At 38.1% G+C, this 24177-nt stretch overlaps 1 protein-coding gene across 1 annotated transcript in view; it reads left to right on the top strand.

Moving 5' to 3' along the window:
* COL7A1 (collagen type VII alpha 1 chain) overlaps positions 1 to 23625 on the top strand; it is a 71403-nt gene extending 47778 nt beyond the window's left edge. The window contains exons 46-75 of the mRNA XM_070934364.1: positions 539 to 580; positions 681 to 725; positions 857 to 901; positions 1273 to 1308; positions 1691 to 1750; positions 2856 to 2981; positions 3595 to 3666; positions 3820 to 3855; positions 4342 to 4401; positions 5201 to 5245; positions 5333 to 5368; positions 5917 to 5952; positions 6425 to 6481; positions 6918 to 6989; positions 7797 to 7868; positions 7965 to 8000; positions 8090 to 8170; positions 8946 to 8999; positions 10892 to 10945; positions 11036 to 11098; positions 11802 to 11864; positions 13414 to 13530; positions 14720 to 14797; positions 15290 to 15343; positions 16581 to 16629; positions 17945 to 17977; positions 19766 to 19861; positions 20937 to 21056; positions 22200 to 22379; positions 23597 to 23625. Coding sequence (XP_070790465.1) covers positions 539 to 580; positions 681 to 725; positions 857 to 901; positions 1273 to 1308; positions 1691 to 1750; positions 2856 to 2981; positions 3595 to 3666; positions 3820 to 3855; positions 4342 to 4401; positions 5201 to 5245; positions 5333 to 5368; positions 5917 to 5952; positions 6425 to 6481; positions 6918 to 6989; positions 7797 to 7868; positions 7965 to 8000; positions 8090 to 8170; positions 8946 to 8999; positions 10892 to 10945; positions 11036 to 11098; positions 11802 to 11864; positions 13414 to 13530; positions 14720 to 14797; positions 15290 to 15343; positions 16581 to 16629; positions 17945 to 17977; positions 19766 to 19861; positions 20937 to 21056; positions 22200 to 22379; positions 23597 to 23625 — 1947 coding nt within the window. The remainder of the gene's footprint in view (positions 1 to 538; positions 581 to 680; positions 726 to 856; positions 902 to 1272; positions 1309 to 1690; positions 1751 to 2855; positions 2982 to 3594; positions 3667 to 3819; positions 3856 to 4341; positions 4402 to 5200; positions 5246 to 5332; positions 5369 to 5916; positions 5953 to 6424; positions 6482 to 6917; positions 6990 to 7796; positions 7869 to 7964; positions 8001 to 8089; positions 8171 to 8945; positions 9000 to 10891; positions 10946 to 11035; positions 11099 to 11801; positions 11865 to 13413; positions 13531 to 14719; positions 14798 to 15289; positions 15344 to 16580; positions 16630 to 17944; positions 17978 to 19765; positions 19862 to 20936; positions 21057 to 22199; positions 22380 to 23596) is intronic.
* The last annotated feature ends 552 nt before the right edge of the window (positions 23626 to 24177 follow it).

The following is a 24177-nucleotide window of genomic DNA, read 5'->3' as shown; positions in this document are numbered from 1 at the left end:
TTTTTTTCCCCGAATGCCATCACTCTGCTAAACAAATAACACTCCTCGACACTGTCAAACTATTTACTGAGTCTGCACTACTATTAATCTTCTCATTGTTCCCACCACCCATCTCCTTCCACTTATGACTGTATGACTGTAATTTTGTTACTTGTATCCTTACGATTTATATTGATATTGTTTCCTGATTGCTTATTTGTACCCTATGACTATCATTAAGTGTTGTACCTTATGATTCTTGATGAACGTATCTTTTCTTTTATGTACACTGAGAGCATATGCACCAAGACAAATTCCTTGTGTATATCCAATCACACTTGGCCAATAAAAAATTCTATTCTATTCTATTCTATTATGTGAGACAATAGCTTGCTTTTGGCAGGTTTCCCTAGAAACAACTTATATTCTGTGAACATCTGGCAAATAACTGAATTCTGTTAAATAAAATGTTGGGTTTTGTACACTTTCTAGAAAAGCAAGATTAAGCCCATTTAAGGTCATTAGTATATTGATAAATTATCTTCATGGTCTGTTTTAGGGTGAATCAGGTGATTTTGATGAGGAACTTCTGGAGAAGCTAGTAAGTTGGCTTTTTGTATTTTTTTCCATGCTTATTTCCTCCCATTTCCATGCAACTGGTTCCCAGGGCAAGTATTGAGGTTGGTCTTTCTTCTTTGCAGGGTCTCAAGGGTGATCGAGGCATACCAGGTCCTCGTGGAGAGAAAGTAAGAAAACAGTTTTCCAGACAGGACCCTAAATTCTCATTCTCCAGCATCTCTTAGCTTCACAGAAATATTTGTCTTTAATTCATTCTCAGTGTTGACCTATCTAGATGATTTCTGTATTTTTATAATAGGGTAATCTTGGAAGTTCGGGGATACCTGGAGATCCTGGAGAAGATGTAAGTAATTTGGAATATACAATATAATAATTGTTTGATTACCAAATCTACAATGACTTAGTAGAAATGTAATACCCCAAGTGGGTTTTGATCAGATGAAAAGACGTGAAGAGTCATGATCTAAAAATGAATAATCATTTTTAATGGAGGATGTCCTAATTCAGTCAAATACACTAAAATATGCTTAATATTAAATCCCTGCCTCAAGAGAACTTTCACTGTTGTTTTTTAAATTTCAAAATAGAAGCTAGACTGCAATATACTGAGATACTAATATTCCCAACACTAAGACTTCATGTGCCTTCTTCTATCTTTACATTAATATCAACCATGGAAACAATAATCTATGATATGTTTCTGAATTTTAATAGGGAGCCAAAGGATCACCTGGGATCAAAGGAGAAAAGGTATATGGTGATTCTCATATATTTTGTTCCTGATTCTATAGAAGATGGGTTTTTTAAGAAGATTAAATAATACACAAGATATTAGAGTGTATGTTTTAGTCATTAATTCCAACATAGCATTCTGAGAAATTCTCAAATCATATCATTCAAAGTATCTATTAGTGGGTAGGAGATCACAGCGTAGAGAAGAATGCCTATAAAAGAGCACTGAGGAATCACTGTATTTTTTCAGAAGTATGTCATGAACCTGTTGTGTTTTAGGAAGAATTATAGGAGTTCTCAGGGAGTGCAGTCTGTGAGAAATGTTCCACCACTATGCTATATTCACATAAATTACATAGCTATGCATTACATTATTTTTTTCTTTCACTGTACCATTTAGGGTTCAGTTGGAATTGGCATCCAGGGACCTCCTGGACAGGATGGACCTCAAGGCTTAAAGGTAATTTCTTTTTCTGTGCTACTGTTCCAAAATAACTTCTAACTTCTCATTTCATGATACACTTCTAAGGACTCCTCACTTCTAACTTTTTCAGTACTGTTGTTGGTGGACAGTTCCTGCCAAATTAAACTGGTGATTCTATACCAGTGATGGTGAACCTTCTCAGCACCGAGTGCTGAAAAGGTCGCGCGGAAACTTCGTGCGCGCACACATGTGCTCGTCGGGGCTGTGCTTTGGAAAAGCTGAACTTCCGAGTTCTAGCACACATGCATGTCCAACGATCAGCTGGCCAGCGCGCAAGTGCAGGCTGGTTTTCGGCACTGCTGCATGCGCAAAGAGATCACACTCTGGAAAATCCAAACTTCCGGGTTCTGGCACGCATGCATACTCAACAATCAGCTGGCTGGCGTGCATGCGCGCACCGGTTTTTGACACTGCTGCGTGCAAAGGACAGCTGATCATTGCACACGCATGTATGCCAGAAATCCAGAGGACAAACACACAAGGCTGTGTGTGCTGGCTGACCGACATGGCTTCGCATGCCACTTTGGGCATGCATGCCATAGGTTCGCCATCACGGTTCTATACAGTAGGACAGTGGCTCTCAACCTTTTCTTCACCACGGACCTCCTTTAAATATCTTTTGTGGCCACGGACCATGGCCATGGACCTCCAAGACTTAACTCAAGATTTAAATCATAACATTTCTTCAAGCCTTCATGGATCCCCTGTGATGACATTGCGGACCCTCAGGGGTCCACGGACCACAGGTTGAGAACCACTATAGTAAGAGAATCCTGAGAGTAATTTCTTAAAACATAAAATAGATTGGAGATTTAATTTCTCAGATTAACCTTTAAAAGTTAGAATTTCTTGTTTCATTTTTGCATTCTATGTATATATCAATCTTCATTTAGAGTTTTGGCCAAGTCAAGAAAGAAATTTTAAAGTCACTGAATAAAATTTGAAAATGCTCAAAATGGGGAAGTGTATCCATACATTTGTAATTCTTTCTTCTCAAATAATTGAGGAACAACAAAAAATGAAAGAAGTGCTGCTTCTTAATTTACCTATTAACTTGCCTATTCCAATGCTTTATTTTCAGGGAGATCCTGGTTTACCTGGCCCACCAGGCCCACCAGGTTCACCAGGTGCAGTTGGAACTCCTGGACAGCCTGGTCTGAGAGGAGAAAATGGAATGACTGGCCAACCTGGACCTCCAGGAGAGAGGGTAAAGCTGATAATTGCTGTTGTCAACCAATCCCTTAGCCTGGTGTGTTCTCTGAATAAATGAACAACAACCGCTAGAACCCACATTGAATTAGTATTCCATCACTGATCACTCCCCCTTTTTATGACCCTTTATATTACCCTCTTCTTCTGGATTTCTCCATAATGGCGAGTAGTCTTCAGATTTGTTCTTTGTCTGAGCACTCATCCTATCTCTAAAGACAAATGTCACATTATTTAAAACTGATTCACTGGGTTTTACGCAGATGGGAAATCCTGGGTCCTTGGGGTAAATGCTGAATTCCAATTAAATGTTTCCTCCAATCTTCATCCCCATCTTGACCTCAATTTTAAATTTGAAGAAACCGTGTATAACTGATAGAAAGAGAATGCCTGATGTAAATGATTTTTTTCCATAATGTACCTTCATATTGAAGATGGTATAGTGTACCAGTATACCAGTATGGTGATCCATACTGGTATGGACCACCAGTGTGTCACTCTACTTATACAACTGGAATGCAGACTCCAGTAGATTTCATTAGGAGTACCATGAACAAGGCTTTTCCAGTCAGGACTTAAGCCTTTGAGTTGACAGATATTTTCCTTATTAGGGTTTGATTGGCTTCCCAGGGAGAGATGGTACTGCAGGGTCACCAGGACCTCCAGGACCTCCAGGGTCACCAGTAAGTAACGAGGTGGTTGGAAAGTGGTTTAATGAGGACTGTATGTACAGTCTGAATCAGATCCTCTGTGTTGCATTGCTATATATACATGTTCTTTGCTGTCTAAAATATTAATCTATTTTTTTTTATTCTCTCATGATCGCTTTATTGTAGGGTACTTCAGGCACTCCAGGAGTAAAGGGTGACAAGGTAATCACATTTGTTTCTCCAAGATAACTTATTCTAATTTTTGCTCATTCTACAATCAATCATTTCTTGCATTCACTATTAATAAATGGAGTTTTAACCCTCAAAATATAAAGAGATTAAAGGAATTATAAGGAACCTCTACTATATAGTATAACTATTATTTCTAGAGGGCTATATCTCCTTTCCTTTTCTTTTCCTTTTCCTTTTCCTTTCCTTTCCTTTCCTCATTCAATTTTGATAAAGCTTATGTGTCTAAAAATTATTCAAGAAAGATGCTGAAAATATTTAACAGATTAACAGAGTTGGAAGGGACCTTATAGGTCATCTAGTCCAACCCCCCACTCAAGCAGGAGACCCTATACCATTTCTGACAAATGGCAGTCCAATCTTTTCTTGAAAGTCTCAAGTGATGAAGCTCCCACAACTTCCGAAGGCAAGCAACAGGATCTACTGATAGGCTTTCCTTTGTCATATTATGCTTTTTAGGGGGACATAGGTATTGGACAACCAGGACCTAGAGGAGAACGAGGAGATCCTGGAACTCGGGTAGGTATTTTACACTGACTCTGGAACTATCTTAACATCATTATCTAGACATAGTGACACTGCAAGGTATGGGTGCGTAAAATATTTTGCTTTGAATTGTTTGAATGCAAAACTTCATAAAACTCCTCATTTCAAAATTAAATTTATTCGAGTGCAAGATAGCCTTTTTTTCTTTTTTCTTTTTTTCTTTTTTTTTTGAGATGGAGATGGAGTATTCCAAAGTTCACACAGTTTTCAGCTCTGAAAATTACTTAAGTTTTCGAAGGCAATCAGTTTCTCACTCAAAAGAACTGTTTCAAACTAGAAGAGAAACTTTGACAAATCAAAGCCCGAAGGTTTGAAACATGATGTGTTGCATACTCTTATGCTGGAATTCTAATCATATTTGACCAACAACAAAAGAGGAGTGCACAGAACTAACTGTGCTAGATTTTGCATGGTTCGAAGCAGAATATATTTAGCAGTACTGTAATATCTGGCTTTTCCTCCTATTAAGGCAAAGGATTAGATATCTAGATTTTTGTGAACTAAGATTGATTAGAGATTCTACCTCCCAATATAATTTTGGACAAATTATATTATATTATTAAAATATTCAGAAGCCATTCTTCATAAAAGCATTTCTCCATTCAGAAAAGGACTGCAAAGTTTAATATAAGTGTTAGTGTGGCATTTTGGGATTTATCAGCTGGCTGAGTTTTATGGGAAATTGTCAGCTTTAACTTGATGCACAGTTGTCCCCCTCCCTGCCTCTGTTATTCTTTTGTTCTATGTCAATATTTTATTTGTCTTTCCTCAGGGTGAAGATGGGCGCCCAGGTCTGGAGGGAGATCGAGGGCCTGCTGTAAATATCTCATTCAATCTTCTTTCCTCTGTTTGTTTAGTTTTAAGCATAAGAATTTTGCATTTAAGCATTCTATTTTGTCTTTAGGGCCCTCCTGGAAACAGAGGGGAGAGAGGTGACAAAGTAAGTAAGAATGGGGTGGGACAGTTACTAGGAGGAATAGAATCTTCCTGCTCTGTCCTATTTCTAACACTGAAAAATAAAATCATTTTATTAATATAGTTCTAGCTTTGGAATGAGTGAAGAAGTAACTAAATTTCTGGCATTTCCTGTTGCCAAGCACCTGTTATGCTGCAAAACTGAATTCTGTCAAAACACCTTTGGGGATAGACAAAGAACCAGCCTGTAAAATATCCATAATTCCAGTGTCCCCTTTCCCTTACATCACTTATCTAGTCCCCATAATAAATTGGCTCATTTATAAGCAAGCACCCAGGCCACAGTGAAATCAGATGAGTTTTCAAAATATCCCTATCAAAGTCTAACTGTAGATTCCTGGAAGCAAGGGCCTATTATCTTACTTTCTGCTGTGGAGTGCCATGCATTATAATTATTATCCTTAATATTAACCATCTGTATATTTATAATCTAACTGATCCAAGAGTGTTAGATCATTGACAATAATAAATTATGTAAATTAATTTATAATTATACCTTTTTTTCCCTCTTAGGGCGACATTGGGCTTATGGGGCTGAAAGGAGACAAAGTAAGTATCCCAGTTTTGGAAAGATTAAGTTGCATTAGCTGGTGATACCTAGGCAGTTGCAAAATAAACTTGCTTGGCAAGCCTTAGAAAATACATGAATGAATGAATGAATAAACTCTTCAAAGCAAGCCAGCATCTATACCTGCATTATTTGAAGGAAGAAGGCATTCAAACTCAATCACGCACAGATTTTGCAGGCAAAAGTTGCAAGGTTGAGTCCTGGGTCTCTCCAGGTAGGACCAGCAGAAATTATGATATGAATCCCTGATCATTTCTTAGCTGTGAGATAATTGATTACTTTTCTCAGAATTGGTTTATGGGTTGGTTTTTGCCATGTTTCAAATAAAATATTTTATTATGGAACAGTTGATGTTTGCATTACAGAAAAATTGTATTAGTTCAGAGCAGAAATGGAAACTAAACAATTGGAGTATTTAGATCCTTCTTGATTGTTATATTTTCTCAATCATAGGGAGATACTGTCATTGTGGAAGGCCCAGCAGGTCTCCGAGGGAACAAAGGAGAACCAGTAAGTAATATGACATACAAAAACTCTTAATTTCTGTTGCATTGCTTGCATCGCTCTTCTTTTTTAAAAAAAGAATATTTTTATATACTTCTTAAAAATTGAGCCAGATGCTCTTTCATAATAGTGCTTCTACTTTGTTTTTGATTCTCTTGCCAGTGATTTTTTTCCCCTTCCACTCAATTGTGTCTGATTCTGCCTGGACAAGTCCTTGCAGTTTTCTTGGCAAGCTTTTCCTAACGTGCTTTGCCATTGCTTTTTTTTTTTTTTTTTTTTTTTTGAGGGCTGAAAGAAAGTGACTGGCCCAAGGCTACCTATCTGGCTCAGTGCCCAAGGCAGGATTAGAACTCACAATCTCCCAGTGTTTATCCTGGAGCCATATCAAAGTGGCTTTCATTAATTATTTAAAAAGTATTTTTTTTCTCTTGCATTTTTCTAGGGAGAACGTGGCCTAAAAGGAATGGAAGGGGAGAAGGGTGACAAAGGAGATCACGGAATCATTGGAGAGAAGGTACAGGAGCAGATCTTTGGGTTGCATTTATCACGATAGGCGAGGAATTTGGATTGTGCCAGGCAGGTAAAAGAGCAGACAAAGGCCCAAGTATTTCTGTATCCTGCACAGATAAAGGAAGATGCTGGCTCATCAAAAGAGCTAAAATTCTTCCTAAAAATCCTGCACACTCTAGAGGCACTGACAACTAAGGGAACCAGTATCTGTATTAGAGTGCAGAAGATAGAGTGAAGGAAGTTGGTAAGGTCAGTGTGATCTCTCTACATCACCTGAAAGCATTCCATATTGAAGCTTTTCATCCTGCATTTTCAAATGCCATAGCTGAATTTTGTAACTTTTTTTCATTGGAGGGGGGATCATGGTCAAAAGGCAAAATTAGATCTTTAGACCTTTTCAAAGTTGACACCCACTCTCTGTAGCTCCCGACAGTTCTGGTGCTGCTGCAGAGTTTTCTGTTTGCTCATTGTGTTTCTGAGTTATGAAAATCTGCATGTTGCCAGATATTTATCAAACTATATGAATACTGTATTTGTAGATCACTACTGAAAAAGGCAGTCTCTATATTTAAGTGTATCTAGTCCATCCATCTACCAAAACAATAGGACCTTACTGGAATACAAGAGCACAAGTCAATAGAGAATCCACTGAAAGCATTATGCCAACTTTCATATGAAGGAGAACTCTGCTTACAGCATGGAATAATTATGAATACTTTCTTTTTTTTTTCTTGAGCACAGGATAGGCATTTATTTCTCTCTCTCTTGATCTGACACTCATGTTTGTCTGTAATTTGCAATTTTAATTTAGGGAGTAAAGGGTGAACAAGGTGAGAAAGGATCCACAGGCTTCCCCGGTGCACGAGGACCCAGTGGGCAAAAGGTAAGAGATTATTTCTTCATTCATGGTTGAATGAATGGTTGGATGGTTTCATTTTCCTATCAGGTATTTATATACTGGCTGTTTTCCTTTACATAGGGAGAAATTGGTAAATCAGGAGAACCAGGAGAGCCGGTGAGTGCTTTTTACGTGTTGCAGTTTCTGCCTACAATTGTGCAGTTCCGTGTCAGAGAATCACAATGCCTTCATCTTTATTTCTCCAGGGTCAATCTGGGAAGGATGGTATTCCTGGAACCAGAGGGGAGAAAGGAGAAATGGGACCTATTGGAATGCGAGGCCCAAAGGTGCGATCTACCATGGTTATTTTTATCTTCTTATAAATTTAAGAGATTCCCTCTGGGTCATATGGTACTGATCTCTATTACAAAGATTTGTGAAGCTGATGCAGGGAAGGTATCAAAAGAGAGGAGCACATTAGCTCAGAAAAGAGCTACTTATATGATGGAGTTAGAAGCTACACAAAAGCATTGGTGCCGTGGTTGTGCAGTGGTTAGAATGCAGTACTGCAGGCTATTTCTGCTGACTGCCAGCAGTTCGATTTTCACTGACTCAAGGTTGACTCAGCCTTCCATCTTTCCGAGGTTGGTAAAATGAGGACCCAGATTGTTGGGGGCAATATGCTGATTCTGTTAAACCACTTAGAGAGGGCTATAAATCACTATGAAGTAGTATATACTGTAAGTAATTGCTATTGCTATTAGGTTTAACTGCAAAAAGAGCAGCCTAGCCCTTATATTGACAAGGAGGTTAGATCTCTGCATGCCAGTTTGCATCATATTTCATAGGAGATAAAAACTTGGACAGAAGTTCCAATCTTTTTAATCAGGCCTTTATCTTACCAATTTCTTATGGATTTCAGAGTATTGTTTTATTAATTGTCACAGTAGTTTTTGCTTTTTTAATGTTGCTTGTGTTATATTTGAGTAGGGGTTTTTGTTTCTTTGCTTTTCCTCTCTTCATGTTTTTAGAAAAAAAATTCTAAAAATAAGTACAATTAATAATTGGGGATGCGCATCAATGTTACATTTATTTGAGGTGCTCATTTTATATCTGTTACAGGGTGATCGAGGAATGAAAGGAGCCTGTGGCCAAGATGGAGATAAGGGTGAGAAGGTGATTGCCAGATTTACTCTTTGATTTCTTTGCATTATGAGACATTAAGTAAAAACTAAAAAGATTGCTTGGGGAAGAAGTAAAATACTTTGACAGACATTAAGGCAAAGGAGCAGAATTTTTTTTATGAAACAGAATGGTTCTTACATCTTATACTCTGATAAAAGAAGCCACCAATAGTAGGGATTTAGAAAAGAAATGCATCTTTGCTTGAATATATCCTTGATGACCGAGATGCAAAGTATTACTTAGGACCACTTGGCCAAGAAAATTTGTGTATGTAAGAGGAGACTGGTATGAACATCTCTTCAGTGATTATTTTTCCAGCGGTGCTCTCTATGGGAAATTTCTGGCTATCATTGTATTTAGAACACACTGGCAAATGTGTGCAATGGAAGAATTCTGGGAACACATCGAGTGGCACTTATATATTGACCTTAGAATCATTTTTATGAACTCACATAAATTATAAGGCAATGTTGGGTCTGATAAACAAATATATGAAATGGCTCATAAACACTTCCTTGTTTGTTCAATTAAGAGGAACTTGCAAAGCATTTCTTACATGCCAGTGAATATGAGTGTTGGGAAGAGAATTCAGTTACTAGGTTTTTTGACCGCACTGATATGATGGGAGCAGACACAGAATAGAGTTATTTACTACAACTAGGCAGATAACAATAGACAAAGTTATAAATCAGGGTCTTTGCAAAGGGTGCTTGCCTGAATAATTCTGTTTGAAACTCAAGTACCAAGAGCATGGTTCAAATTCATTCCAGGAGTCAAATGAGGCAAATGGAATAGTCTGCCAGTCCAGTACTCAAGGATTCAAGAGCAAGGAAACATAGGAACATAAGTCTTTAATTGGAATTCCAAACAACCAATGAAGACTGAAGACAAAGTAGCAACATAAATCTACCTGCAAACAGCTGGTTGTGATTACTCAGGCCTTGCCCTTTGCCTAGCAAAGAGCCTCATTGAGTACCCTTGTTCTACTCACTGATGTATGTGTCAAGACCCGGGGTTTGGGGGTTGTACCTCATCGTCCGATTGCTCCAGCTGATCGGGAGATGTCTGAAGTTGATCACCCTCAGATTAATCATGGTTTGATGATTCCTGAAGCTGACGATCTACAGACTCAGTTACAGCAATGTTGTTAGCATCAGAGTCAGATTTGGTCCCATGCCACAACTGTTCACAAGACTGTCCTGATCACATATTTAAAGGATCTAATTTAATCTCAAAAGTAGAGACTAAAAGAAGGGAGTTGAATTATGTATTATTTATTTTACCTTACTTCTTTTGGATCCATCTTTCTGTCCCCAACTTCTGTTGAGCAAGGCTGACAGAAATATGCTTCAAATTATGAAACAAATCAGAGGCAAGGTGAGAGCTTATCTCCTCTTATTTATCTTCCTGATTTGTGGTCAGAATTGGAGTGCCTCTGTTTCTATAAATAAATTGGGGCAGGGATATTTGGCTATATCGAATGCTATTCTGTCCACTTGCTTTTTGAGAAGATAACTTTTGTTTGTTTTTAAGGTGTATAATGATAATTTGGAATATTGTAAAAAAAAAAACATAATGGAAGATGAGAATTGAAAATATACAGCCCTCTGAAGAGAGAATTGAAATCAACAGTAAAAAATAAATATATTTTTTTCTTCCACCAGCTTCCCTCAGGTTACATACAAGACTCTCCTTCTTAAGGGCAGAATTCTGGACATGTTTAGAATTCTGGACATTTTCATAATCTGTTCTGGGATAGATATATAATAACTTGGAGAATCTTTATCATAGCAAAGACCTTCACTAAGCCTGTTGCAATATTGATGTTTACATTTTCTTTTGCCTTCTTCTTTCCAACTAAACATTTTTCCCTTCTGTTCTAGGGAGAGCCGGGATTACCAGGCCGAATGGGCCTTATTGGAAAAAAGGGTGATCCTGTAAGTATCTCAACTTTTTTTCTAATGGGGCAGTAGAGCTGCCCATATATTTGGACAGAAGAGCCTATACCTTTTGTTTTGTTTTCCTAGGGAGAGATTGGCATGCCTGGGATACCAGGAATCCCTGGGAAGGAAGGCCTCATTGGTCCAAAGGTATAGAATAATGAATAAATGATATAATAACGTAGTAAAAATACATCATAGAATACTATAGTGCAAAGCTGACTGGAAAATTCTGAGAATTGAAGTCTGCACTTCTTCACGTCGCCAAGGTTGAGAAACACTGATATAGAGTAATGAGCTTATATGGGAAGAAAAGTAAATGCTAGCACCACAAACGAAATATACATAACTCTAAGGAGCTTAATGGCTGATGTCAAAGATGCTCGTACTGTGGATTTTGGGGGAATAGAGGCAGCCCAGATTTGATGTACATACTTAGTATATACAAAGTGTCAGTAGATCAGTACTGAAGTATTGTTGGGGTGTGTGTGTGTTTCTGAATGACTTTTCCCACATCCCAGAGAGGCTTCCTTAGCACCTACAGTTCAGAGATTGGGGTTGCCTTGCAATATTGTTGTCTATGTAAGATTTTAACTTGGGGAGGAGTTGGGAATGGTGCTGTCTCCGTTTTGATTGGTTCAACCAATCACTAATAAATCAGCCTTTATGAATTTTTTTACCATGAAGTAAACTTTTTATTTATTTTTTTTGCATATGTAAGATAAATATACACATACTCACACATGCATACATAAACACACATACACACACTGGGTGGGGGAGTGGAATATGACTACATGATTTACTTCTATACAGATCTCACCATTTATATATTTATTTATTTTCCCCATAGGGTGACAGAGGATTTGACGGCCAGAAAGGATCCAGAGGCGATCAGGGAGAAAAGGGGGAAAGGGTGTGCTATTCTTTCACTTAAGAGTAATGAAAAAACAAATTGATACAATAACATCTGTATACTTTAAAGATCTGAAATTCAGCGAAATGCCATGCTTTTAAAAGCTGTACTTATAGAGATAAATAGATATAGATGATATATCTAGTTATGGGTATAGATAAATGAATAAATAAAATCCTTACTTTGGATGAATTCATCCATTTAATTTGCAGTCAAAGCAATAGAAATTCACCTATAAAAAAATAAATCTTTTGGTTTTCTACTTCAAATTGCCTAGATTTCAATCCCTTTGAGGGCCAGTTCTCACAATAGGAGAAATGCTTGTAACCAAACTTGTCCCAAAGCAAAACAGATGGAATTATTCTTCCTGCCCCAAAACATAGTAGTTTGAAACCTCGATTTCATTATAATTAGGGCTTGTATTTAATACATAGCAGTTGCTGGAATTCTTTCATAATCATTTTATTAGTCTCAAAAACACATCTTCATATCAGAGTTATGTGTCTTTGAACTTTTACTTGCTCCAGTTGAAACGTTCTAAAAAGCAGTTTAAATTAATTGTGCTGATAACATATCCTCTGAAACCTTGCAGTTTAATTTTCATAACATAATTAGTTTTCCAAAATTTTAAAATGGTCCACTTGTATGTTTATTCATCATTAGAGAAACATATGCAGAAACTGTTTTAACCCTATTCGTTGTGCAACCTCAGTTAAGAACTTTACACTTTATAAGATTTCTGCTTTTGGGAAGATTGCCAGGACTTTACCTTTTAAAACAGATCTAGGCTTATGTGCATAATGAGGATAATATAATAAGTAATAGTAAAAGTATAAGTAACAGTAACAGTAAACCTGGTTTATTGAATTACACAATAAAGGAGATAGCAATAGCACTTAGACTTATATACTGCTTTACAGTGCTTTACAGCCCTCTTTAAGTGGTTTACAGTCTCATCATAATGCCCCCAACAATCTGGGTCCTCATTTTACCCACCTTGGAAGGATGGAAGGCTGAGTCAACCTTGAGCCTTGTGAGATTTGAACTGCCAAATTGCAGGCAGCCGGCAGTCAGTAGAAGTAGCCTGAAGTACTGCACTCTAACCACGGCACCACTGTGGCTCAACACCTCTCAAAGAAGTCATAAATGAGTATTTATATATATAATCCTTCTTACTGGATTCATAGAGATACTAAATTGAGATTACTTTTCCTTACGTATAGTCTTCTGCCGAAATCAGAAAAATTCAACAGGATTGACAAGCTAAAATTATCTTGAACAGTTGTCCTCAAATATTTTTTTGCAAAAATACGTTACAATAAAAAGAAAATTGTTGTTTTTAAATATTTAGAAACAATTTTAACAAGATTGAAATACTCCATTCTGCAAAAATTAATCAGATGTTCAAAAAGAAATTCTATTCTAATTCTATACAAACTCCTACATTCCAACCAAGTTAGCAGAATATTGATCCATGCAGAAGCAGGATAATTAAATTTCTTCGCAAGTGAAATCTCTATGTAAGAATTCTTCAAATCTCTATTGGTAGGGTACTCCAGGGATTATAGGTTCCCCAGGACCTGTGGGAAATGATGGACCCCCTGGGCCACCTGGGCCACCTGGCAACATTGGCCCCAAAGGTCCAGAAGGAATTCAAGGGCAGAAAGTGAGTATTCACCATTGGACTATTTGATTGTTATTGTCAATACTCTAGGTCAAGGTTTCCCAACCTTGGCAACTTTAAGAGTGTGGACTTCAGCTTCCAGAATTCTCCAGCCAAAATGGCTGGTTGGGGAATTCTGGCACTTGAAGTCCATGTGTCTTAAAATTGCTAAGCTTGAGAATCGCTGTTATAGATTATCCTGTGCAGAATTGCCTGATATAAGATTTTGTGTCCTGGTGCTTCTTGTAATCAAATAATAAGCAAATATTGCATTTTAATCTCAACAAAAGAACAGGATGGCTGGACTGTGCTTTGTGTTTTCCTCTTTTTTTTTTTTTGGTCATTCCTTTCCATTTTAGGGGTGGGACATAATCCAACTAACATTCAAGTCCAACCTTTAGTAGCCTGCTCTATGCCAACCTTTAGTAGGAGGTAGATTCTTAGGCTCTTGGTTAATGATATCCTGGGCAAAGTGTAGCTCTCGACGTATAGGTGCTACATGGAAGACCATCAATGCTTGAGCCATTGCTCTCTGGATCAGATGAGGCTTCCAAGGGATCTTCAGGGGCAGCCTGCATAGGGTGGAGTCATGCAGATGGGAGATGATTGAGACGTGAGCAGCTGTATGAAGAGCCCCCCCCCCCCCAGTTTAGAACTGGTTATAACTGGTGCCACCAGATGTAACTGCAAAGCCATGTGAGTCACAGCTGTCATCTGCTCCTTGAACAGGTGCTGCTAATCCAGAGCACTTTGAATTTACGAATCATTTCTACACAAAGGCACATAACATACTAATCTCAGTTCTTTTTAAAAAGTAGCAGTCCCTAACTTTAAACCCATTTTTCTTAACTTATTTTCTTCTTTTCCATTTCTTCCAAGAAACAGAAACAAGGCAGATTGCTGTATTGAAAGCAATAAAACCTAAAATTAAACAAAACCATTAAGTGTCAAAAATAACCCAGAGACCGTTGGTATTATGATATATCATCACTAACATCATTAGCATTATTCAACATGAGTGGTGCACAGTGGTACAGGTTGATAAAATGTACCTCTTCAAAACACTGTTTCTGGGAAGGGAGGGAGGGATAAAGTAAGGAAGGGCTAGAGGGGGTGTCTGGCCCTATGAAATGATTCCACTTTGAAGATCCTATGTGATGATATGATAGATGTGCTTGGTTTCCTCTTATAGGGTGAAAGAGGCCCTGCTGGTGAGAGAGTTGTAGGAGCTCCAGGACCACCAGGCATAACTGGAGAAAGAGGAGAACAGGTTTGTAAATACATTGTGAACTATCTTTACTTACCAGAATGCTTTCTCCCTCCCTCCCTCCCTATTTCAGAAATTAAGGGGGGTAGGAGCAAACTCTTAACTCAACAGCTACTTGGATATACTTGAATATATTTCCAAATATGTCCTGGCTATGCTATAGTTTGACTGTTCTAAATAAATTGACCAGAAACTCTTAAGTTCACATATTCATTGATGGCCATCCAGTTTGACAGATTTACTATGGTTGGGCATACTATTTAAACCTATTGTGATTTATGTAATAATTCATGGCTTAGCCCTTGGTGTGAAACCAGTCTAAATCGGAATGATGTCAAACTCATTTGCTTTTGTTGTTATCCAATTTTACTTATAAATCATATACACACTTTTTAAACAAATGAAAATGTGTATCTCAGATATTCTTCCAAATGAGCATATTTTTTCAGCTCCAAATGCTTTAATAACTTTGGTTATTTGTTTGCATGTTGACAGGGAAGTCCAGGACTTGATGGCTTAAGAGGAGAAAAAGGAGTATCTGGCATGACGGTGAGGGAAAAGGCCTTTCCAATACATTGGCCTGAGGACATTTGTTTATTGTTTTTGCCAGCTTTCTACCAGTGAATGAAACTGAAGCCTAGTAACATTCTGAATCAGAATCCTGAGACAGGATTGGGATTTGTGTATTCCTAAATTCGTTTTAGGTGGCTCCAGCAGCAGTTTTTTTTTCCTTTACAAAAAATTACAATTAATTAAGCACTCTAGTTGATTGCTCACATTCCAGACTTTTATAAGTCTCTCTTTTGTATTTTGCTTTGACCTGGATGCTGCTTTGGAAGGTTTTGATGAAGAAAATGGAAAGGATTATTTCCCACATTTATAGGAGGCCTAGACACAGTGCTGGCTTGAGAGCAGACCTTGCCCTTTGAAATACCTTCTCCTTGAGATTCAGCAGACCCCTACCCTCCTCTCCTTCTAGAAAGCATTAAAGACCTGGTTCTTCCCACAAGCTTTGTGGTACAGTGAGACTGGAGCTTAGTAAAGTTGTATATTGATGGGGGGGGAAGTATTGTTTAGGGCAGGGGTGTCAAACTCGATTTCATTGAGGGCCGCATCAGGGTTGTGTTTGACCTCGATGGGCTGGGGGGGGGGGTCCGGTGGCGTGGCCAACTCGACATCACTCAAGGCTCCGTTTTTGGCCACAACGGCCTCCTGCAGCCCTCTGCCAGCGAAAATGGAGCTCAGGGAGGCCACACACTGTCACGGCCAAAAACAGAGCCTAGGCGGGCTGTGCGTGTCCTCCCTGAGCTCCCTTTTTGTTGGCAGAGGTCTGCAGGAGGCCATCGCGGTTGAAAACGGAGCCCTCATGAGCTCCGTTTTCACTGGCAGAGGCACCGCAGGTTGGTCCTTCGCTGTTTACAGGGGGGGCGGCCTACGGGCCACATGTAAGCACTCCACAGGCCGGATCTGGCTCCTGGGCCTTGAGTTTGACACCCCTGGTTTAGGGGGACAGTGGGAGTTTTCATTATTTTTTAATGGTTTTTTAAAGTTTTGTTGCTATTTCTAAGCTGCCTGGGTAATGTGCATAATATATATGTAGTAGATAAATAGTCATAAAGTAAAGTAATATTAGACTATAAGTCTAATAAATAAATACAATATTATTGCTTTATAATTAACTGCTGAGAGTCCATTTGGATTGTGGGTGGGATATCTGCACTCAATAAATAAATGAATGAATGAAGAGCAATTAATTCAGTATTATTTGCTTTGTGCTTTTTTGCAGGAAGAAGAAGTCCGCCAATTTGTCAGGCAAGAGATGAGTCAACATTGTGGTAAGGCCTCCCCTAAGGCTAATTGGACCCTTCAGCCCTGCCATTTTCCCTCTAGATTCTTCATATCCATATTCTTATTTTCTTGTAAACAATTCAATCAGGGGTGAAATCCAGCAGGTTCTGACAGGTTCTGGAGAACCGGTAGTGGAAATTTTGAGTAGTTCAGAGAACCAGTAAATGCCACCTCTGGCTGGCCCCAGAGTGTGGTGGGAATGGATATTTTGCAGTATCCTTCTCCTGCCATGCCCACCAAGCCACGCCCACCAAGCCACACCACACTGCACCCACCAAGCCACGCCCACAGAACCGGTAGTAAAGAAATTTGGATTTCACCACTGAATTCAACTCATAGCTGCCCTGGATGGTGCTAAAACATGGTTATTCAATGAAACGGCTATGCTTGGTGCTTTTCATATGCTCTGTTTAGGAGTATGCTATTTGATCCAAATCACTCAGTAGGTTAGAAATCTGGGGTTAGGATCTATTTCATCTTTTTTTAACTGGATGTGTGCTTACTGGGGAAATTGCAGATATGTTTGCAGCAGTGGGGAGGATTTTGGATGTTACACTGTTTACTCCAGGGCTTTTCAAAGTACTGTCCCATAGGTAGATGTTTCTGAGGAAAAAAATATCCCTAGGGAAAATAGTTTGGGAAGTCAAACATGAAGTTTTTCGCAGGACGAATAATGTTTGTAAAGAAAAATCCTCAAACTGTAACTTGTAAGAAAGTACTGTTGAGGCTGATACTTGTGTGAACTTTATTCAGGAACAAACATAATGATAGGAAAATCTAGGTTACTAAAATCTATCTATAGCTAAGTTCTTTTTGTGTGCCCCAACCATTATGGAGAAAGAACAAATTATTGAGAACCTGAACTGCACAAATCAAAGTCAAAAGAAACCACGACATGAACTGAAAAACTACTGACAGCCCTAATTGCGTCAGTCTAACCTACTGTTTCTTAACGTCAACAACTTTAAGATGTGTGAACTTCAACTCCCAGAATTCCTCAGCCAACATGAAGTTGAAGTCCACACATCTTAAAGTTGCTAGCATTGAGAAACATTGATCTAAGCAATAGGATGCAAGTTGGACCTGAAAGAAGATATCAGGACATCTACTGTATCGTCCTGGTTATAAAAAGTTGGGGCATTAAAATTGCAACAAAACTCCAGCTTCCACGAAATTCCTCTGAAAAAAATAGTGACCCTTATCCCCCACCTAAAATTGTATTTCTGTTTTAAAACTGCTGGACAGTCTTATCACAAAATGAGTGTCCTGGTGAATGGATTGTTTCTTTGTTTTTCATTTCAGCTTGTGGAAGCCAGTTCTCTGTTTCTGAACGGCGTAAGTATTTTCTAATTGTCTTCCTTTCTGTAGTTCTTGTAATCTGAGACATTAATAAAGAGGTATTCAATATATCACTCCCAAATATACCAGATATGTAAAACATTTCAGGAATACAGATTCAACCGAATGAGACGAGGAAGTAAACATTCTCTGGATGGATGGCTTTCTTTCTCTATCATAGCTATGCTATTGAGTCCTGGCATCTAACCCATTCTGATTTCTTTCTTTCATTTGAGCAAATCATATTTGTCTAGAAAAAGGTTCCATCCTGTCTTTGATATTTACTATTTATTTATTTATTTGTTTCTTTAGCTGTTTTAAAGCTCTCATTCAGCATGACCACAATATTATGAAGCAGTCAGGCAAACTGATTTTAGAAAGAGGACCTGGAAACTGAATTATATGTTTTAAAGATTAAAATAGATGTTTGTGAGACCCTTCTCTCTACCACACATCTGAAAAGTATTATGATTATTGTGAGGAGTGAAATAGAAGAGTAGGAATACCACTTTACCCTGCCCTCTAACCTACCATGGCATTCGTGCACGTAAAAGACAACAGTAGATAATAGTAATTAAGGGAAAGTTACAACTGAAAGAAGGTTAACTAACCATCCTACCTTTGCTATTTTTTTGCTTTGGGTTTTAGATCTTCTTGCTAACTCTGCTTTTTCAGTGCTCCACAAAGATTCAGATTTCCATTTCCAAGTCTTTTACTTTAGACTTAGTTTGGTGACAAAAGAATTGAAATTCATAATTTTGTAGTTTGAAATACAACATTGCATCTGGGGAATTACAGTAATTATCAGACTAGAAAAATTGGCAACAAATCTCTGGGGGAAGGGAGGGGGGAACGAGGAAAGAAGGGAGGGAGGAAGGGAGGGAGGGAAACAGGTGCATGAGAAATGCATGCAGCAAGCAGAAGAAAAAATAACTCCGTAGACGTTCAGTTCTCTAACAGCACAGATGGCTTAGAAAGCAGAGGGAGCTTATCTATTGTATAGGAAGATGTGAACTGTTTACAAATATTTACCACCTATGATTATGCATGAAATCAGTATTCTTTCAATCAGTAATGACAACAGAGGCAAACTTTGGAGAATAAGTGTGTTGTGCTTATTTGTTTCACTAACTTTAAATTTTAAAGTTTAAAACATTCCAATTGTACTAACCAAGAGGCCTGCATTGTGCATTAGTGTAGTGTTTTTAGCCACTCAGATTTGCCTGCATCCAATATTTTTCCATTCAAAGACAGGTAGCTTAAAATTCATCCATAAAGACTGTTCTGATATCCAGGATATGATTTTTTGTATTACTGATTACATCAGCTTTATTTGAGAACTCTCTCCTCTCTACATACATAATTATTGCTCACTTTTACTTGTCCCAGCTTCTGCCAACCTAGCAGTTTGAAAGCATGTAAAAAATGCAAGTAGAAAAATAGGGACCACCTTTGGTGGGAATGTAACAGCATTCCATGTGCCTTTGGTGTTTAGTCATGCTGGCCACATGACCACGGAGACGTCTTCGGACAGCACTGGCTCTTCGGCTTTGAAACAGACTCAAGACCCCCTAGAGTTGGGAACGACTAGCACATATGTGTGAGGGGAACCTTTACCTTTACTTAACTTTTATAGAAAAGTTCAAAAGGAGATATGTTTTCTGAGGGTTCTTGAACTTTGGCTGGAAGTTTCTTCTCTTGAGGTGGGGAGGTCAAATATGTGCCAATTATTTTTATGGCAGTTATGTGCCTATTTAGGTTTGCATTGTGGCTTCTCCTTCCCAGGTAATCTCCCCAATGATCCATCCACCCACCCATACCCATCTGTTAAAGGTCAAATAATCCCTGTGCTTAAACTGTCTCATGCTGAGGAAGAGGAAGGTGAGTCTTGTTTCTTAGTATTTTTTCCTTTTTTTTTTCCTTGAACACATTGTACGCTTCTTGATGTTATTATGCATAAAATAATAATTGCTGTCACACTTTCCTTGCAAGAATCAAGTATTTTCACCTTTCCTTTCAGTCCACTTAGGAATTCCAAAGTAAGGTGTACTTTGCAAGCCAGGCGTTATCAATTTGACAATCTATTTTTCTGTTGGAAACAAGAGGCAGGGTATGATTAGCTTTGTTTTACTTGGAACAAAATAAGGACCCAGATTGTTGGAGACACAATGTTGACTCTGTAAACCACTTGGAGAGTGCTATAAAGCACTATGAAACATTGTACAAGTCTAAGTGCTATTGCTATAATAGCTTATGAAAAGGAAGGGGAATTGCATATACTATTCTATAGATAAAAGCAGTGGTGGGATTCAGCTGGTTCTGTCCGGTTTGGGTGAACCGGTAGTGACGACTGCGGGAGGCTCTGCCCACCCGCCTGGATGTAATGTGCGAGCAAAGAGCATGTGCGGAAGGCTGTGCGCATGCGCAGAGGAGGCCTGTGTGCTCACATTTGCGAACTGGTAGGGAAGGTAAGTGAATCCCAACTCTGGATAAAAGCAAGGGGAAATAATAAGTTGTGGTAATGTAATATTGCTCAATTCATTTCTTTAGTAATGAGTAATTTAGTAATGCAACAGATAAAATATAACAAATAATATGTCAAATACAATAATATAAAATCAAAAAGAAACATAAAAATGCAGAAAAAAATAGCCATCAAGCTAATTGACATTCATAATTTATAGTGCCCTGGAATCATCTGGAAGCACCTTTGAAAATCACTCAGAAGCTGTGGCTGGTTCATAATACAGTAGAATGGGCAATACTGAAAATTTCAATTGGCTTGATGCTTATTTTTTCTGAATTTTTATGTTTCTTTTTGATGTTATATTATTGTATTTGACATATTATTTGTGAGTGGGCCCTATCTCATGGACTCAATATATTTGTTGTTCCTTCTTTCTCATCAAGTCTTCCTTACCTGAGATTTTTTGAATCAGCCATCTCTGTTTTTTAGGGAGCCAGGAACGAAACATATTGAAAGCGAGCAGGCCTGAGTATGAGTATATCTATACAGAGGAAGACTATGAAGAGGGCCTGATAGCAGATGGAACGGAGAGTCCTATGTTGAGGGATGGTGAGTTACATCAGTCTCTGATGTGTTTGAAGGATTGGCGCATGCCTGTGGTTTTCTCTGTTGATAGTGAAAGGTTGGAATCCTTTTGAAACTTGTGGAAGTGATTAATAAAAGTGCAATCATTCATAGACTACTTGGTAACCTCTATGAAATAAGTAATAGCTTTAAATCTACCCTATCTTGTTGGCCTTGGCTGAATTTGAAAAAGATAAGCAGATCAAATATGGGACACATCAAACACTTTAGGCCAGGGGTGTCAAACCTGATCGCATCACGGGCAGTATCATATCGCGACATTTTTTGCCTTTGCAGAGCCGAAGTTGGGTGTGGCCTCTGCAGGCCGTATCCAACCCACTGGCTACCAGTTTGACAGGCCTGCTTTAGGCATTCTGGTTTAGATTGGAAGAAGTTCAAAACAATCCCATGGATGGGCAATGAAAAACCATGTCCATACTGTTACAAAGAAAATTAGATGGATGCTTCCATGTGGTTAAAAGGAGTGATACTCAATCAGGGTTTTTACACAAAGGATAATTTTATTATAAGCTATTCTTTTTACATATTAGGTAATTATTTTACAATATTTTTAGATTATCTCAATTGCAAAACTCGAAGTGGTTTTCAACAAAAGCAGGAAAACAAAATAACAAGAATATTTCTTCTTCTTTTTTTAAATGTAAACATAAATAGTAAAACAAGTGCCCACCTTCAGTCATTTAGGACCAAAGGCATAAGAGGATGAATGCATTTTCTGCGTTATAATACTATATGCAAATTGGGAGGGGCCCTTGCTTATCTCTGGGGAAAGCCTGGAGCCAATTATGAGAAGGGCTATTGTTTAACCCAAGTCCTATATACACTAGCTGGCAATCTTGGATATATATTTTTTTAAGTAATAACAAGCTGGTGATGTGGTCTACTTACTGGAACTTAAATTCTGTATTGGTGCAACTACCAGCACTCTTTCTTCTTTCCAACCTATTCTTGTAATATCTGACAGTAAAATTCTATCTAGAGCATTAGAGAGAATGGGCCACATTTCTGCTGAATTGTAGCTAAGTGTAATGCCTAAAGTAGCATTGTTGCATCTTAGATAAACTAATGCCTTGGCCTGTTGCATCCTCACTGTTATTTTTTTCCCAGCTGACCTGTGCACCTTGCCTCTGGAAGAAGGCGGATGCAGCAAATTAACCCTAAAATGGTACTATAACCAGAGAGTATTGGAATGTCGGCCCTTTATCTACAGTGGCTGTGGAGGAAATTCCAACCGCTTCAGCTCCAAAGAGGACTGTGAGCTTTACTGCAAGCCCCAGGCAGATACAGGTAGGAGCTGTTGACAGAGTATCCCATGAAGTGCCTTCACCTTCACACCTTTAATAGTTCTGAATATTGTAGTTTTCCATGATGTTTCACCATCTCTCTCTCTCTCTCTCTTTCTTTTGGCAGTTAATAGCGCAGTGGATAGAAACAAAACAGTATAAATGCTGAAGTGAGTTTGGAGAACTAATGTACTGAAGAAGAATTGCAGCCGTTTGGACTCTCTGCCATTCTTATCATGCATAAGGTCTTAGGTATATATCTGGCAGTGACCTGTGACTTGAGAATCACCTTGCTGCCATTTGTACTGCCTGCAACACAGCTGCTTGTGGGTACATATGTCCATAGGAGTGTGTATGTACGCGTAGATTGTTTGTGTGGGGCTGCTTCAGCTGGAGCAGAGAAATGGTGCTATTCTTCTTTTTTTTTAAACAGTAGCTTTGTTGCTCTTGATTTATTATTTTTTTAAATTAAGGTGCTTTTTTAATCAAATGGGAAATATATGCATACCATCTATTATGTATAATGTAAAGAAGAGACATATTTTTTAATTAGAGTTCTTTAACTTATTTGATACTGGTTAACTAATGACGCGTGGAATGTATTGTGGCCTGACCAAGTTCTGATTCTGCCTGCAACTTGCAGGGTTATAGATCTATATATTATTCCTCTAGGAGTAGATTAATAAGAAGCCAACTAGACAGTATCACCCAGGCTAATCCTGAGAGGCTAAAATGTCTTTCCAGTCATAAAAATACAAGTCTTTTGATTCACAGGCAATGCTAGAGTTCTTTCCATAAATTGATTTCATTATGAGCAGAAGTTATTAAGGAACACTCCCCTAAACTGTTTTTTTCATAACTTATGACTTTTTATTGTTAACAAATAAAGTATGGGGAATGCCAGTTTTTTTCTGAGCCTGAGATGTCAAAAATAAAATTGTCACACAATGGAATATCTTTTCCCAAAGCATTTTCTTTTCCCTGCCATCAGTTTTCCAAGGCATTTAGAATACTAGAATCCCTTAATCTTTCAACTCTTGAACAAAATAATGTCAGCTGGTTGGATTTAGTTCTGAATTGCTTTGTGCCCAAATTTCATGGATTAAAATGGTGGCATGGCTGGCAAAATTCAAAGTTGCAAAGATTCATATATTTTGTATTGTGAAAAATAACTGAAAAATTAAATTTGAATATTGAAAAAAATTCATTGTCCATTTCCAGGAGCAGTAGAAGTTCAACTTTATGATTAAGAATTGTTGCATCCTGTGAATGTGCCTAATACTTTATTATATTAATTGAAGCTAAGGTAGATCATCATATCCATTGACAAAGAATGCCATATGCCTTAGAGAATATTATTTTTAATGTCTTTTGAAATACTTGGAGCTCTAGGACAACCAGAGGTATTCTATATATGGCTGCACTATATAGTTATAAAAAAGCATTATTGTTTTCCATTTTTTTCCTTACAATTGAACTTACTTTGAATTGCCACTATCTATAGATAGTCCTTGACTTACGACCACAATTGAATCCAAAATTACTGTTAAGTGAGACATCTGTTAAGTGAATTTTGCCTCATTTTACAACCTCTCTTGCCACAGTTGTTAAGTGAGTAACTGCAGTCGTTAAGTTAGTAACATGGTTGTTATTTGAATCTGACTTCCCCATTGACTTGTTTGACAGAAGGTCACAAAAGGGGATCACATGATCCCAGGACACTGTGACCGTCATAAATATGAGGCAGTTGCCAAGCATCTGAATTTTGATCACATGACCATGTGGATGCCGCAAAAGTTGTA

The sequence above is a fragment of the Pituophis catenifer genome, unplaced genomic scaffold, assembly GCF_029215685.1.
Source record: "Pituophis catenifer annectens isolate HBS135680 unplaced genomic scaffold, rPitCat1.0.hap2 SCAF_2, whole genome shotgun sequence".
Lineage (NCBI taxonomy): Eukaryota > Metazoa > Chordata > Lepidosauria > Squamata > Colubridae > Pituophis > Pituophis catenifer.
The sequence above is the reverse complement of the archived record's forward strand: the minus strand, read 5'-3'. Positions and strand labels throughout refer to the sequence as shown.